This window comes from Babylonia areolata, chromosome 11 (assembly GCF_041734735.1).
Source record: "Babylonia areolata isolate BAREFJ2019XMU chromosome 11, ASM4173473v1, whole genome shotgun sequence".
NCBI classification, from domain to species: Eukaryota; Metazoa; Mollusca; class Gastropoda; order Neogastropoda; family Buccinidae; genus Babylonia; species Babylonia areolata.
In genome coordinates, this window is record NC_134886.1 from 10,321,721 (window position 1) to 10,339,355 (window position 17,635).

The 17,635-nt window shown below is 45.9% G+C and overlaps 1 protein-coding gene across 1 annotated transcript in view; it reads left to right on the forward strand.

Moving 5' to 3' along the window:
* Positions 1–17,635, forward strand: part of LOC143287506 (uncharacterized) — a 146,028-nt gene that overhangs the window by 88,187 nt on the left and 40,206 nt on the right. Inside the window, exon 8 of the mRNA XM_076595540.1 lies at positions 8,595–9,358. Within this exon, the coding sequence (XP_076451655.1) occupies positions 8,595–9,358 (764 nt within the window). The remainder of the gene's footprint in view (positions 1–8,594; positions 9,359–17,635) is intronic.

Sequence of the window (17,635 nt, forward strand, 5' to 3'; positions counted from 1 at the left end):
TGTGAAAGTTGTGAGGGTGTTGTCATGCTGCTGCTTCTTGGGTCATCCTGACCTTCATTTCTGCTCTCTCTCTCTCTCTCTCTCTTTCTCTCTCTCTCTCTCTCAGCTTCTCTCCATCTTTCTCATGGCTTCTCCAATCTGTGTTTCTCTATCTGTTCTCTTAATCTTATCCTCCTTGTAACTTTCCACTCTCCATCTATTTCTTATTGCACAATCTGTCTATTTCTCATAGCATGGCAAAAGTTAATCTGCCAGTTATAGCAAATGCTGTAGTGTGCTCTGTCAAGTTTCACTTCGTCTGTCTCCATTTCTCTTAGCTTCTCTCTCTTAGGTCTGTATTTCTCCTCTCTCTGTCTCTGTCTCTCTCTCTATCTATCTATCTCTTCTCCTCTCTGATATACCTTTTTTCTTTCTCTCATGCATAAGTCCATCACTTCCACTTTTTTCTTCCTCTGGTGGTTTTCTCAACGCTTTTTTTCCCCACTGTGCCTACCTTCTTTCCATTAATCCCCCCTCCCACACCCCCCACCTTCGACTCTCTCAGTCCCTGACCTCTGGAGAGACCCCAAAGTAATCAGCTCCCCCTACCATCCCAGTCCCCCCCCCCCCCCCCCCCCCCTTCTCTCTCCATGGCGGATTGTTGTTGCCGACAGTGTGTCAATATTTGTGTGATTCTCAAAGCCCCTTGTTTGGTCAGGTTTGGGCAGTCTGTGTGCGGCACAAGCACCAATATTTGGTGTACAGTTCTCCATCCCCTGAAGACCGCCGCCCCCCCCCCCCCACACACACACACATCCCACCCACCCACCCACACATCCCACCCACCCCCGTCCACCCAGCTCTCACACATACAACAACATTTCATGGTTGTTCAGGCCCTGTATTCATGACTTCCTTTTTGTGCTGGACTTGTTGGTATTCTCAGTCAAGTTGGGGGGTAGGGGAGGGGGATGGGGAGCTGGGGTGTGGGGGGTTATGGAGTGTTCACATTTGAACTTTTTTTTTTGAAGTAAGAAGATAGAAAAACGAGGGAAAGAGAGAGTCGGGGAGGGAGGGAAGAGAGGAGCTATGACATCTCACATTTTTCATCATTTATTTACAAGAGGACTTACAGCTTTTTCTGAAACATATTCAATGTTGAAACATTTTACTGCTTGTTGATAGGATTTCATCAATTTGAGTACAAGCATGTTGTTAATGTTAAATGATAATGTTAAGTTACTTCTGCTTTGAGAATTTTAGAAAGGAACCATTTTGGGGGGCTTGAAATGATTCAGCAAAAACTTGGTATGTATTTTATTATTATAAAAGAAATTAGATATTGGTTTAAACAGACAGCCTTCATAATTTCTTTTTCACAAATAAACTCCAAAACTTGAAGTCACTTTTAACTTTGAATGTGTTTAGCTCTGATAGAACTTCAGCTGTTTTTACTCTTCTTTCCCTGCACTTTGCGCAGGTAAAAGAATCCACGACAAGAGAGTTACTCCTTGCAAAATACTGCAGAAAAATCTACCGTAAAGGAATAAACACAAAAAACGAAAACCCCCATAAACTTGCAGACACAAATTGAAAAGAGAAACGGTGTGGTGCCAGATGATGAATTCTGCACAGGGAAAATTAATCTGCCGTGGCTGAAGTATAGCATAACACAGTACAAAACAATACTGTTTGGCGATGTGTTTTTTTCCCCCCATTGCAGTCCCATAATCAAGCACCATTACAGTGGCATTACACCACCATACCTCCCCCTCACCCACCACTCATCCCAATCGTCCCCTTTATGGCCACACCCAGGTCTGTCTAGCGCAATCCCAGTGCCAGCAGTCCACAGGGAACTGTCTGTCAGTGCTGATTTCTTCCTGCAGCATGTTCAGGTTAGCAGCAAAACATCAAAGAGGTGGTTATGCACCAGATAGTTTTTCACAAGAAAAAAAAAAAGCTATTTGAAAAACTCCCTTCTATTTGTGACACTGGTGATATGCCAAAAGAGCAATGCTGCCATCTTTTTTTTCTGTTCTTTTTGGGGTTTTTTTTTGTGGACATGCTGTATTGCTGTATTCATTGAACAAACGAGACACTCTTTATATGTATCACACCACTGCAAAACAGTGGGGGTTTTTGTGGGTTTTTTTTAATTCAGTATGCATAATTTTTGTTAGAAAAATTAGATACTCAGACATACAGGTGCACACAAGCTGAAAAGATTGGTTGTTAGTCCTTTTAAACATTCCAGAAAAAAAAACCCAAAGAGTCCCCCGAAACAAACCAAAAAACCCAAAGAAGTGGAAAAACCTCAAACAACAGTTACTACATTGCCCTTGCCAGCTCTCTCCCTTAAAATGAAAAAAAAGGGGGGGGGGGGGGGGGGGGGGGGGGGGGGGGGGGGGGGGGGATCACTGAAGAGGAGAAAAGAGAGTTTCATTTTTATGACAGTGCTTGCTATTTGCTGGTGCACCTTTCCTTCCCATTCCCTGTTCATACTTCCAAACTTTGGCTAACATTTCCTCTCATGTCTTCTTTTTTTTTCATCTTCTTCTTCCTTTTTTTTTTCCTTTTTCTATTACTTCATTTTCTTCAACGGAGATTCTTTAAAAAAAATTTTAAAAAGAAGAAAAAAAGAAGTGGACGGGTGGTCTCAGACCTGAACCCTAGGGGCCATAAAACAGGCAGACAGCCTTGAAATGGGACAGGGTGTGAGGTGTCAGGGAAGTAATCGTCCCAACCTTCCTTCACCCCCACCCCCTACCCCCCCTCCGAACCCTCCACCCCCCTCCCCATCCCGGCCCTCCTTGTCAGGTGAGGTAATTACACGGGGCACCTCCTGGGGAGAACTGTCCGGTCTGGTTGTCTGGAGGGACTGTGTGAGTGTCAGTCACCTGGGTGGACTTTGGACAAGAAAGGACTGACGTCACTGCCCTTTTGTCTTGTTGTGTCGTCTTGTCGTGTCCGTGGTGGTGTGGTTCCTGAAGGGTTTGAGGGTGTGTGGGGGGTGGGGTCAGGGGGAGATGGTGACGATATTCAGGAACTGTTTCAAAAATGGAATGGGAGAAGAGGAGGGTTGGTGGGGGGGGGGGGGGGGGGGGGGGGGGGGTAAGGAGAGATAATGGAGGTGGAGAAAGAGAGTCCTGGCACAGTTTGTTTCTTACTTGGCCTCTTCTCTGAATGGGAAGAGAGAGAAACTGCCTGCAGACCTTTTTTTTTTTTTTTTTTTTCTATTTGCATATGAGAAAAAGGGGGGTTATAGATTTGGATGATTTATTGTATAGGCGATACCCTTCATGAAGGGCTGCAGACATAATAAGTGCTCATTAATAAAAGTAGCAGCAAAACATGGTCATCAATAAACCAACAACAAAAAACTTCAGGGTTTGAAGTCAAAATGATCGGAACCTGAACATTCTAGACAAGTAGATTGACAGAGAGTCAGCCAAGTGTGATTTGAATAACATCAAAAATATACTCAGGGAATTACTTTTCAACTTGTTTAATTTTTTTGTAGGATACACAACATAGTGTTTTTGGCTTTGTAAACATCCGTGTTACATGCTTTCACAAAACTCAAGTCCTATATAAAATGAACATGAAATAGATCTAAAATATTTGTATGCATTTTGAACAAGCATCATAAGTCCACCTTTCTCTGGTAATCAGATGCAGTCCCCCACACCTCCCATTTCTAAATACAGTGATACCACTCTCATCCATGCTCACTTTCAAATCTAGCACAGAAGCAGTATGAAATTAACTTCCAGTAAACAGTTTTGGACTGTAAGGCAATAATCATCAGCTTGTAACAGTACAAACAACACAACAAAGTGACGAGTGACTGTTGTGCCATGTCTCCTTTCTCCAGTAACTCACATGATTGACTGAAGAAAACAAAACAGCACTGCAAACATCTTGTTTCACACCTTTTGTAGTATGAATGTAATCTGTCTGTTAAGCACAGCATTTAGATCTGGCTTTGACACTGACATGTACACACACTGTGAATGCACCTTAGACATTGTTGCCAGTCTTCCAGATGATCTTTCTTGCTCCTTATTGATGGGCTGTGGTACAAAAGGCCTCCATCAGAGATCTCCACAGTTGCCTATCTGTCTGGCTGTCTTTGCTAGCTGGCTTCCCCCAAGTACAGCTGTTCTTCAATTCTTTTAAAACCATTCTGTGCCATGTTTCCCTTGGTCTTCCTCACATTTCTTCTCTCATCTGGTGCTTAGCGAAGCACAGCCCTGGAAGTGCATTTATGGGGATATTCTAAGTGTAGGCCACACAAATTTTTTTCATGAATTTCAGGAAGAGAATGAGAGAGAGAAATGTGTGTGTGTGTGTGTGTGTGTGTGTGTGTGTGTGTGTGAAAGGAAGAGAGAGATGATCCCAACACAGTGTGTTTATTGCTTTCCAGCAAGGCCTCAAGACCTGACTAAGCTTGTTGGGTTACGCTGCTGGTCAGGCATCTGCTTGGCAGATGTGGTGTAGCATATATGGATTTGTCCGAACGCAGTGACGCCTCCTTGAGCTACTGATACTGCCACTGATTTCCAGCAGCATTTAGCTACAGTTAGGAGAGAGAGGAGAGAGGCAGTCAGACAGACAGATGGGGAGTGGTTCGTGGGAAAAATGTTGCTGGCTCAACAAGGAATGACCACCTCCTCCCTGTCCCTCTTTCTCTGTCCCTCCAGTTTGTTAACAAAAGAATCAGGGAATTTACTTGTTGATGGTTTTTTGTGGGTTTATTTGTGCTTTTCTCCCCCTTGTGTGTGTGTGTGTGTTGTGTTTGTTTTGTTTGTTTGGGGTTTACTTGCTGCCCTGTCGTCTGCCCCATTTCAGCAGCATTATTCCCAAGCTGTCCATTCTAAGTCCCCGAAACACAGTCTCGCACTGGTTCATCTGCCGCAATCTCAGTGAATGATTATATTGATAATAACTAGCACTTAAATGCATTGGTCTAGTTGAAAGGTGAGTGGCAGAGAAACAGATATATATATATATATAATATAATAGGATATAATATAATATAATATATATAATGAAGGATTTTGTATAAGTGTATTTTAAAAAAAACAGCAAATCATATTGACCTTCACCTTTGTCTAAAAAGGATGTGAGGTGTTAAAATGACGAGAATTGCTGCCATTTCCATTTAGAATGAATAAAAATGATACTGTTTTCCATTGTGGTTGATTAACTGCCCAGAACAAGGGATTTGACCTTCTGGTTTTCTCCTCTTTGCAGAGCCATTTTTGCTGGTGTTTTTGTTTTTTTGTTTTTGTTGTTGTTTTTGTTTTTTCCCTTTTTTTTGGTTGTTGGTTTTGTTTGTTGTTGTTTTTTAATCATTTTTATTTATATATTTATTTGTTGGTGTGTTCTTGATAGCCAGCTTGTATTTACAACCCAAAGAAAAAGGAAAAAAAAAAAAAAAGATTGAAAATGAGGAATGCCTGTGGAAATTTTGTTCAGAAAGAAGTAAAAATGGTGGTAGGAGTTTGAAGCTTCTTTAAAAAAACCCAAAAAAACCAACAACTTCCCATAACAGTGAAGGGTATCTTGGTATGGAGCTTCTCTCTCTCTCAAAAGGGTGTGGGTGTGAGAGCGCGTCCATTGCATGCGTGCATGGGAACAGTTTCCAGCATGCAAGTGATGAGTGTGTGGTGTATTTGGTTTTTTTTATGCATGGGCATGCATGCATGTTGGCCGGCAAAGTGTTGATCAAGTTTGCCTTGCAGGCGTGATGGGGACAGGGGCGCATTCCCTGGGGCTTTGCTGTGGCTGTGTGGCGTCCAGTGTGATGAATGGTACTGCCCCCCTCTCTCCATCAGCCCTGCCACACGGGGCTAACCTAACGACCGCTGGCCTGTAGGACAGTCTCTCCCTATGTTAAACAGCTGATGCTGTACATGTGTGTATTGGGGAGTCAGTGATAGTGATCGTGGCTCATGCTGAAAGTCAAATGCTGGTGCATGTTAAAGAAAAATGGGGGAAACTTTTTTTTTAATTTTTTTTTTTTAACAAGGATTTTAGGGAATTTGTCCAAAATGACTGATTATGAACTTTTTTGTGCTGCTGTTGTGATATGCTGATGGTGGTGTAGTGCTGGGCAAAGAGAAAGATGGATTCGCTTTGGAACACTTGGGTTATGACCCAGTTACGAAAAGTAAGTGAAGTTTTGAGGCATTCATTTCTTTTATAGCATTACGGGGAATGGAGAATAGAAAAGGTGGATGGATGAGAAGCTGTAAGCTGACGTGTGCACATCATTATCACAGTGCCAGTGAAGAGATGGGGAAATGGCTCAGTGCCAGTTTCAAAAGCTGAAGAAATATATCAGGTTCAGAATTTTACTCCCCACCCCACCCCCTCCCCACGTCTATGCCAAGAGTGGTGGTCTGGTATTGATTCGTTTTTCACATGAGACAGTCAGCTCAGATCCCATGTGAAGAGTGGACTTTACATACATAAGATATTGTAAGATAACAGTGGGCAGAGAATTTAGTGGAATTAAGCCTTGTCAAAGATTACTGGACTGTGAGTCATGCAGCAAGGATGTTTTATGCATGTCATGTTTGTTTTTGTTGTAGTTTTTTGCCTACAGTACATACGCTGCAATTCACTGAAGACTTCAAAGCTTTTACATTATTCTTCTGATCTGATTTGTTCTTCCGATTTTGAAATATAAGAAGATAGATATAATTCAAAGGAAAGGATAGATTTTGTACCTCATCCATTATTTAGTTGTTATGGTTTGTCCTTATGGAGTGGAGTTTTACAACGTTTGTCAAAGGCCTGTAAGGTCAAGTTGTGTGGTGCTTGGGTCTTGGTGGTGTTTTGTTGTGGGGGTCATGGTGATTGTTTAGGGGAGGTGTGCCCTGTTGGATGCTGGTTTTGTATAGAACCCTGCCATAAACCACCCCCTCCACTATCATGGCATTCTTAGTTTCTCTTGTAACAGCAGAAGTCTTTGACAATCACAGCAAGGATGCTCTTGGTGTTTGTCAGTGTTTTTAGGAGATCAGGGAACAAAGTGCCCCTCACCCCTCCTAACAGGGTCCTGGCTTGTAAGTGTGCTCCTCACTTTCTATCTCTGTCTCTGTCCGTCTGTCTGTCTGTCTGTCTCTCTCTCTCTCGGAAGAGACGGCATCTGGGGTAGCTCACTGTTGGGTTTTGAGAGCAGAATGCATCTTGCTGGTTTTGTTATCAGAGAGAGGAGTGCTTTCTGTGGGCTTTATGTGTCTCAGATGAGCTCCCCGCGAGTTTTAGACTGCTGTTGTCTTCATGATTAGTGTGTTTCTGCTGGGTCTTGTTGTTTGGATGGGTTGAGCATGGCTATTTTTGGCTGCTTTAGTGTTTATGAGAGGGTAGAAATGTCCTTGGTTGTGTTTTTTTACTTATTTATTTTTTGTTTGTTTTGGGTTTGTTTTTTTAGCTTGGCCTGCCTGACATTTGTGTGTGTGTGTGTATGTGTGCAGTGGTTAGTTTTAGTTCCTCCACTGATATGGGCTTGTGATTGATGCATGACCCTTTAGCACGACCCAAGATTGATGTGAAATAATTGTCTATTTTTTTGCTAGGACATCATAGGTGTGCATGCAGGTGTGCAGGTGCCATGCTTGAATGTGGGAGAGAACATTTTTGTTGTTGTTGTTTTCTGTTTTGAAGGCATCATCACCGTTTAATGCATGCACTCGAAGGCCTGACAAGTGTGTTGAGTTATGCTACTACTGTCAGTCATCTGACTAGCAGATGTGCTGTAGCATATATGGATTTGCCCAAGCGCAGTGACGCCTCCTCGAGAAACTGAAACTGGAAATTGATGCAATCTGGAGCCAGTTCTTTATTCCCTCCCCGCTCTCCACACCTCCCAACAGCAAGGGTTTCCAGTTTGTTCACTTCGTGCAACTTGTGGAAACAGTGTGGGATTGATGTTGGTTGGGACTGAGGGAGTGCTTTGAAGGGTGGGGGCAGGGGGAGGGGGGGGGGGGCAGAAGTGAAGTACAGGGCATGATACAAAAGAGGGGGGAATTGGGGGAGGGGGGGGGGTGAGCTGTGGCAATTGGGGTTAAAGGAACAGTTTGAGTTCTCCACAGACTTGTGTTTTGAGACTTTGGTGTAAAATCGTGACTGCCAGGGGTACAGTGTTTGTGAACAGTTGCTGCTGCTTGTGCAGAGGTGTGGGGTTTTTTTTTGTTTTTTTTTTGTTTTGTTTTTTTAACAAGTTGAGAGGAGAGAAAGGTGGTGGGGTGTGGGGTAGCAGAGTTGTGGGTGGCCCACATGGTGGCATGTGTCTGTAGCTGTGGTATTGTGTTGTGGCTTTTGTTTGGGGGTGGGGGAGGGATGTTTGGGGTGGAGGGGGTTGTTTTGTTTCCGCTTGGGTGTGGTGAGAAGTTGGTTTTTTTTTTGTTTTGTTTTTGTTTTTGCTCTGAGGTGTTGTAGCATTTGTGTGTGTGTGTGTGTGTGTGTGTGTGTGTGTGTGTGTGCTCTTCTTTTTGTTGTTTTTGTTTCAAGTTCTCTTTTGTGTCATTGGGATATAGCATGTGTGGCGCTTTAATCTGATGAGTGCATTTTCTCTGTCTGTGCGTGTGTGTGTGCTCCAGGTTCGCCAGCAGATCCACATGGCTGGCCGCCCCCTGCCCTCCGTGCCCCTCCCCGCCGGGTCCTCCCCCACCACCACCCACCGCAACAGCAACAACGCCAACAACACCAACAACAGCAGTGCCCGAGCCTCGCCCCGCCGCCAGCGCCCCACCTCCACCTACCAGTGCCGCAGCTATGATGACGACCACCACCACCACCTGCCTTCCTCCTCCTCCTCCCCCTCCCCCCTGTCGGCGGCCAGGAACGCCAATGGGGTCAGCGTTCGGAGCTCCCCTCGCAGGCGGCCAGCCCGGCCCCTCAGCGAGATCGCCACGGGGTCCAGCGGGGTGATCCTGGGGGGTGGGAGGGGTGGGGGCTATGACAACTGGCTGCCCATGAACCTGTACGAAGGTGGGGGTCCAGGCCCGGCGCCCGCCCCCTCTTCCTCCTCCTCCTCCCCTGGTGGCGGGCCTTCCCCCCAGCAGTCCTCCCCACGCCACCACGCACCCCCTAAGACTTCCACGCCGCCCCCCACCACCCACGCCTCCCCCCAGCACCAGCCGAAAGGAGACGGTGGTGGGGTGTACATCTACGGTCCCACACCAGGGGGTGGGATGGCGGAGCTGAGGGCCGGCGGGAAGGGGCCCAGGTTCGAACCCAGTCCTCAGGAGGCGGCGGCGGGGATTGGTTGTCCCTCGGGGAACCCGGAGCCGGTTCTGCGCTACCAGAACGACTCTCCCTTCCATGTGGAGGACCAGGATGCGGCAGTAAAGATGCGGCAAGGGTGAGTTAGCGTGTGGCTTGTCCCAGTGAGTGTTTGTAGTGTGCTGGTGTGTATGTGTGAGTTGCAGAATTTTGTGTTTGTGTTGTTTCTTTTTTTGTTGTAGTCTTTTGTTGTTGTTTTTGAGATTGGCACTCTGTTTTTGTTCTCGAAGTGGCTCATACAAATATATATATATGTCACTCCTTAGTACTCCCCCCATCTCTCTCCCTCCCCTCTCTGTGCCGTGTTTAGCCACACCCACGCTTCTCCAGCCACTCACTCCCAGCACCAGCACCCACAAGGCCAGTAGAGAAGACCCTGTTCAGCACCTTTACTTCTTGTTGTGTAGGATTCTGTGTGTATGTGTGCGTGTGTGTGTGTGTGTGTGTGTGTGTGTGTGTGTGTGAGTGCGTGCACACACTTTGGACTTCTGTCCATAATCAATGTGCTGTCCTGACATTTGTTTGATTTTTATGTTGTCATTGCAGTGTGCTGTTCTTTGGATATACCATGGGTAATATGTTTGTTTTGTTAGAGGAGCTTGGAATGCTTTGGGGAGTGTGGGGAGGGGAGCATTTACAACACTGTATTTCTCTGTGTGTGGGTAGGTTTGTGGGGTTACAGGTGTGTGTGTGGGTCTGTATCTGTGTGTGGTGTGGTGTTTAGTGAGGGTGTGGGTGTGGGGAAGAGGAGTGTGGAGAGGTTGGGGATGAAAGTGTACCCTTCAGATGAACTTTCACTTCACAACTGGAGCCGAGTTGACACTTCTTTACTGACATTTGATTGTACAAAGTGTGTTCATAATTCAGTGTTTGCAGACTTCAAATGCTGGATTAAAAGGGGAAAAAATGTGTGTTTGTATGTCTGTGTGTGTGACTCATGCAGCACAGTTTGATAGGGGTGATTTAAAAGATAAAAACAAACTCTTGAAGTAAAATTCTCCTGCAGATGGAACATGAGAGGGGATGGAGTTCATGAAAAACTCTGAAAAAAAAGTGACAGTCACAGAGAGAGTGATAGGGAGTCTGAGAGAGAGACCGAGAGAAAGAGGTCAGAAATGATAATACAGATATGAGAGAAGCCACAGAGAGACAGACAGACAGACAGAGAGGTCAGAAATTGATACAGATATGAGGGAGGTCACACAGAGACAGAGACAGACAGATTATATATATATATATATGTATATATATAGAGAGAGATAAGTAATTATGATACAGAAATGAAGGAGGTCACAAACAGACAGAGCAATAGAGAGAGACCGTGAGAGAGAGAGAGGGGGAGGCAGAAGTGATGATAGAGATATGAGGGAGGTCACTCAGAGACCGACAGACAGACAGAGCGAGAGAGACAGAGACAGGGATAGTCACACACAGAGAGAATGAAGGTCTAATTGATAAGATTCATTAATGATAATATGCAGCGCCTGAAGGTCTCAATTCTTGAATTTAAAAAAAAAAAAAAATCATTATTCATCTCTTTGCAAGAATTCTTTATTGAAATTAACACTGCATCAGATTAGAGGACAGTCTGGCTGGAGGCAAATCATAGATGCATTTTTTCCTCCCAGATCATAGTCACACTTCTGATTAGAATCTGTGGGATGGAAACTTTTTTTATTTATTTTTTTTTATCCAAGGATACTTTGCTGTAATGAAAATGTGTTGTGTACAGTTACCTCTGCTTCAAAGGGTTCATTTGAATTGTTTCACACACACACAAACACACACACACACACACACACACACACACACACACACACACTTTCTCTCTCTCTCTCTCTCTCTCTCTCTCTCTCAGACACACACACACGCACAGACACACACACACACACACACACACACATGAACAAAAATAATTGCGAACAAAAGTGAACAGACGGTAAAACCAGATAAGAACTGCAGTGACACAGAGCAGTGCCCAGCCTTGATGGGATGATGAAGACATGGTGTTGAAAAATGACAGGCAGGATAGGAGCGATGGTGAGCTCAGTGGTAGCTGGATGGATCAACAGTGTCACCGCTGATGGATAGCACACATGATGAAGATCACACACACACACACACAGGGCCACTGGGCGTAAGGCTGTGAAAGTTGTCGCTTGTATGTAATCTGCCATGTTTTCTGTCACGGTTACAGTGATGTATTGGAATTTATATCTGAACGGGAGACCCCATCTGTGAAAGGTGTTAAGAAAAAGTTGGCAAATATTAGATGGGTGTGGGTGTGTGTGTGGGTGTGATGTTTATGACTTGTATAATTGTGTGTGTTGATGCTTTCATGTGTGTGCTGGTGCATACATCAGTGTGTGTGTGTGTGTGTGTGTGTGCAGGTGTTGTATTATTGTTGGGTTTTTTTAATTTGTAAAAGCGATACTAATACTGTACACTACACACGCAGACACACACACACACACACACACACAAACGCACGCACGCACGCACGCACACACATACACGCACGCACGCACGCACGCGCGCGCGCGCGCGAGCTATGGCAACGAAGTGAAAAGGAAAGGCAGGGAAACGATTACAAGGCTATAAATAGAGGTTTGTAGGGGAGGGGAGGAAAGAGCAATTAGTTCCAGCTTTCCTCCTCCCCCTGTGTTGACATGGTGGGCCCCTCACCCACCCGACACCCGTCTCTTGTGGCTTTCCTGTCCTCTGTACTCACTCTGTCTCTGTCTGTCTCTGTCTCTCTCTCTACTTGTGTGTACATTGCTGTATTGTTGTTCTTCCATTTTCTTTGATATGTGTTGTAATTTAACTTTGTAATGTAACTTTGACCCCCCCCCCTCTCTCTCTCTCTCTCCTCTGTCGATTTATCTGTCTGTCCGTCCGTCCGTCCGTCTGTCTGTCTGTCTGTCTGTCTGTCTGTCTGTCTCTCTCTGTCTCTGTCTCTGTCTGTCTGTCTCTCTATCTCTCTCTCTCTCTCTCTCATTTCATCTTCTTTACTCTCTCCCCTCCACCACCCCCCTCTTTTCCTCTCTTCTGATATGAATTTTCTCTATTTATGCTTGTGCGTTTCTTTTCCTTTTCGTAATTTATTTATTTATTTTTGTACCCAGGGCTGGGTGGAAAAAAAGCATTCTTGACATTATGCTTATCTCAGTACCATGGAAAAATAAGATTTCGTTCATTCGTTCGTTCTCTCTCTCTCTCTCTCTCTCTCTCTCTCTCTCTCTCTCTCGTGCGGGCGCGCTCATACACAAAGCAGAGACTGTGAAGACTAACTAAACAGTATTTGTCAAGTGTGTGTGTGTAGGTGGGTGGAGAGGGCTGGTGGTCTCTCTCTCTCTCTCTCTCTCTCTCTCTCTCTCTCACGTGCGCGAAAATTAACCAAAGGGTACTTGTCAAGTGTGTGTGTGTGTTGGTGGGTGGAAGAGGGTTGGTGGGAATGGAATGTTTCAATGTGCCGTTGGATTCAGTGTGTGTGTGTGTGTGTGTGTGTGTGTGTGTGTGTGTGGTCGGTCATTAGATTTGATTATGAGTTCATGCTATATAATAGAGAGAGGAGAGGGTTGACGCATGTATGTATGAACAACCACCACCTCCCGTTTTGCCGTACGCCAAGAACGCAAACCCGAAACCCATTTCAATTGTGTGCCAGCCACCGCGGCCATCCAGAGGCCCCGGAGTGCGTGAGACAAGACGGCCCATGGGAAAAGGGGGTCTGTGGTATGCCCACTGGTGAAGCAGTAGCCAGCATTGCTTGCTTGCTTGCTGGCCCGTCTGCTGTCTGTCAGAGTACGTGTCGCCCCAGACGTGAAGGCTGAGAGCGTCCCCCTTCCTCACCCAGCCCCGAGAATGACAAACACCGGTAGCCCCCCATTATTATTGTCCTCCCATCCCCACGGACCCTCTACCCCCGTCCCCGTCCCCTTCCCACCCACTCTGAGAGACATGATTGGCATGAGGCCGTTTTGTCTTCCGTCCTCATGAGGATTGGGGGACACAGGGGAGAGAGAGTGAGTGAGAATATGGCTTGGAGTGTTGTGAAAGCGAAATAAACTTCTTCCCGTTCGTTAAAACGAAATAAACAATCTGTCTGCCCGCCTCATTCTGTGGCGGAGACCATAGAAAACCCAGTCTAAGTTCTCTGACACCACCCACTCTCGGGGGATGACACCTCAAAGCTGTATCGGTTCCGAGTCCCCAGTTGACGAGTTTTAATTATGGAGGTTACGATGATGACTTAAATGTCGCCGCCACAGGAGGAGGGGAAGAGAGGAGAGGGGGAGGGGCAAACGGGTGAAAGGGGAGGGTGGGAGGGGGGAGGGGGGGCACCAAAGTGTTATGGCTGAATTCGATAACTTTGGATTGGAAGAAAAAAAGTTGGGTGTGGCCATGTATGGGGGAATCTAAATGAGCGGCGTGGGAGTAATGCCACTGAAACGGTGCAGATGATGGGGCAGCAAAAAAAAAAGGAAAAAAAAAGTCAACAACATTAACAAAAATAATTCCATACCCAAGGAACGAAAGTAACAAACGAATAGCCCACAAAAGGGGTGTTTTGATAAACTTGAATGTTGAATTGGTTGCGCGCATGTGTGCGTGTGCGTGAATGTGTACGTACATTAATTTTGCCCAGACCAGTGCCTGAAACATTGCAGCTCAAAGGTTCCCACCACTAGGGTATCTCAGAGCTGTGGAACACACGATACGACACGACCTGTTTACAGGTTATAACGATGGGGACAAGCTAGAAAGGAAGGGGATGAGGTGGGGGTTGTAGGGTGAGGGCATGGTCATGGGGGACTCTGTGTGTGCATGCGTTCTTCTGCGTGTGTTCACATCGCGCAGGGGGGAAAGAGGGGGTGGGGAGTGAGGGTGTGTGTGTGGGGGGGTGGGGTGGGGGTTTGGGGGGCGGGTCTTTGGCCGATTCGGGCATTGCACTGGAGTGACGAAGTTTATACGCGTATACACCACAGTATTCCCCTCCAACAACGCAACCTTCAGCAACTCAAGACCCAGGTTTGACCTCAGGGCGTCAGCCAATAGGTCACTAAACCCAGCTGTCTGGGCACCGCACTATTGATGCAGACAGCTGGAGGGGTTTGGGGGATTGGGAGTCTTTCCCCTTTGTCTGTCTGGAAGGTGTAGGAGATAGGTGGTCGTGCAGTCCAAATTGGTCGGTGTATTTTTTCTTTCGTCTTGTTTTTTCGCCTGACTTGCTCTCTCCATCAAAAAGGGGCCCGCTTGCTTTCTGTTCATGTGCATCGTTGTACCGTGAATTTACAGGCGTATCCATGTAAAAGCTGAACAGACCCCCCTCCCCCCCCTCGCCCCCCCCCCGCCCCCCCCCCCCAACCCCCCCACACCCGCCCCCCCCACACCGACCCCTTCCGTCTTTTTCATCTGCCTCTGTGTCTGTCTCTGTTTGTCCTTCTGTCTGTCTGTCTCCCCCCCCCCCCCAATCCCCCCATCCCCACATCCCCACCCCCATCTCTCTCTCTCTCTCTCTCTCTCGCTCTCGCAAACAAGCAAGACAAGCAATTCAAAAATCAGTTTTCGGTATTCATGATATTGGTGGTTGGCACTGTTAACAGCAGCTGTTGTTACCATTGCTGCTGCTGTTGTTTTGTTCTTTCTCATGGTGGTGATTAACACAGAGAGAGAGAGAGGAGAAGATGGTGGAGGCGGTGGTGGAGGGGGCTAGGAGGGAAGCACACAGATGTCCACGCACCTCAGACGAATTCCCCCCCAATGCAGACGAAGAGCTCTAGATGGTCCGGCATGCCCCAGGCAGTCAGAACCCTAAAAAAAAAAATAATAATAATAATAAAAAAGATACATGTATAAACTCTCACTGATGACCCCTGCCGTATGTGCCGGCTGATTACCCTTCCCATCCACTCCCACCCCCTCTCACCCCACCCCTCGGGGGCCTTTGTGACCAGTGAGACAGTCTATATACCAGACACGTGAATGTGGAGTGGTCAACTGGTGCGCGAGGAGGTTGACCCTTGAGGAATGTGCCGTGGTCTGCAGGGGACGGTCTGTGGTGGGGGTCTGGTTCTTTTGGGTTGGAAAGTAGTGGTGCTGCTCTCTTGTTTGTTCTGAGTGAAGGTGTGTGTGTGTGTGTGTAGGGGCGGAGGGAGGGACATCCGCGATTGTGTGTTTGTCCCACTGTTTCGCACACTAACCCCCCCCCCGCCCCTTTTTTTTTTTACCCCATACTCATAAGGTCTTTTATCTTTTCTTTTTATTTCTTTTTTCTTACATACATCTTTCTTTTTTATTTTCATTTTAAATCGTTCTTTTAATGAATTTTGTGTATTTCTGATGCTGTTACCTTTGTGCACGAATGCACACACACACACACACACACACATGGTCACTGTTGCTCATGCACATGGGGAGAGAGAAAGAGACACCCACACATACACGGATGGTGGGAAAGAAGGAGGGAGAAACGTATGTCACAGAGAGGAGGTGATCACCGCGACCAGGAAACTCCAGGTAAAAACCCTCTTCAACGGGTACCCTGTCCACCCTGATCATTTTTGACTCACTTGTGTAAACAAAGTGAGTCTATGTTTTAACCCGGTGTTCGGTTGTGTGTGTGTGTGTGTGTCCGTATGTCTGTGTGTCTGTGTGTCCGTGGTAAACTTTAACATTGACATTTTCTCTGCAAATACTTTGTCAGTTGACACCAAATTTGGCATAAAAATAGGAAAAATTCAGTTCTTTCCAGTCATCTTGTTTAAAACAATATTGCACCTCAGGGATGGGCACAAAAAAATTAAAAAAGAAGCCTAATTATATGCAAACTGCATTTACTGTTATATTTATATTTTTTGTATTCTCTAAACTTGGTACTTTGACCTCTTATTCTGACACAACAACAAGAGGAGTCATTATTATCATTTTTTGTTCAAACAGGAATGTCTTTTGCTAAGCATGGAATTTTTATTTTATTTTGCAAATGTTTTGGTGCCGACAGTAAAAAAAAAAGGGAAATTACTCTGTAATTAATGCTAGGGGACTTAATTTATCACAAGTGAGTCTTGAAGGCCTTGCCTCTCTTGTTTTAAAAGCTCTAATCGGGTGAAACACAGAGAGTGTCGGAGAGGAGGAGAGGGAAATGAAATGGGGAGGGAGTAAAGAAAATTATGAAAGCCACTTCAAATCGAACAAATACACTTAAAGGTTGTAGAAAGTCTGTGAAATTTAGACAAGAATAAATTGAATAAAATGTTGTGGGTTGTTTTTTTTTTTTTTTTTTTTTTTTTTTTTTTTTTTTTGTTTGTTTTTTTGTTGTTGTTTTGTAATGACATGAAAGCAAGAAGGAGAATGGAATTAGCATAATTATATAGCCTATAAGGCGAGACCATTGATCCGGAAAACTCGGTTAATTCTAAAAAATAAAAATATGTAAAAAGAAATAAAATTTAAAAAAAGCTGTTTACCAGGTCCTGTCCACCCTGATAAAAGGGAGGGGAGTGCAATGGAGTGGAACCGAGGAGGAAAGGAGTTAAAAAATGGTGAAATTCTCCGACAACATCACGGAACAGGATGACACCCCCTCCCTGTCCCCACCACCGTCCCTCTCTCTTTTCCACCCCAACCCCCTCCACCGCCCCTGTTCTGTCTGTCACACGATTAGCAGCGAACTCCAGGGGTCGAGTGTCTGGCCACGCCCCTCTTGGCCAATTGAAGGGGGGTGGCAGTGGGGCGGTGTGGAGAAGGAGTGGAAAGGAGGTGTTGGATTGGGGGGTTGGGGGGTGGGTGTGCAGAACTATTACAGTGATGATGGTTTGTTGCTGTGATGTTTGGTTGGGGTGGACTGAAGTAAAAGACGGCTCTTCTATGCGCGCTCCCCAATCAGAGTTAAGGGAGAAGGAGGCTATTGCTGCACCGATGACGAGAATACATAGTAATAGTGATGAAGCTGCAACGGGTATAGATAGAACGTACCCGCTTCTGACTTTTTTTCTTTTCTTTTTTTATCACCTTTCGTGGAGATACAAAATTGAAAGATACAGTGTTGTACTTGTGAGACGACGGTAATCAGGAATATTAGAAACCTGACAAAGAAACAGGCAACAGATAGACAGTTGGGGGGAGAGAAGTGGGTGGGTCAGCGGGAATTGGGGGATGGTGGTGGCAGGGTAATCAAGAGACAGACTGACAGTGGGGCGTGGGGGGAGGAGGTGGATGGGGTGGCGTGAAGAGAGAGGGGAGTGAGGTGGTTGGTCAGTCTCACACCTGTCACTCAACCATCAGCCAGCTCGTGACACCCGTTTCAGGTTGCGTGCTCTCGTGCTAGTCAGTAATTACACCTGTACACGCTTTG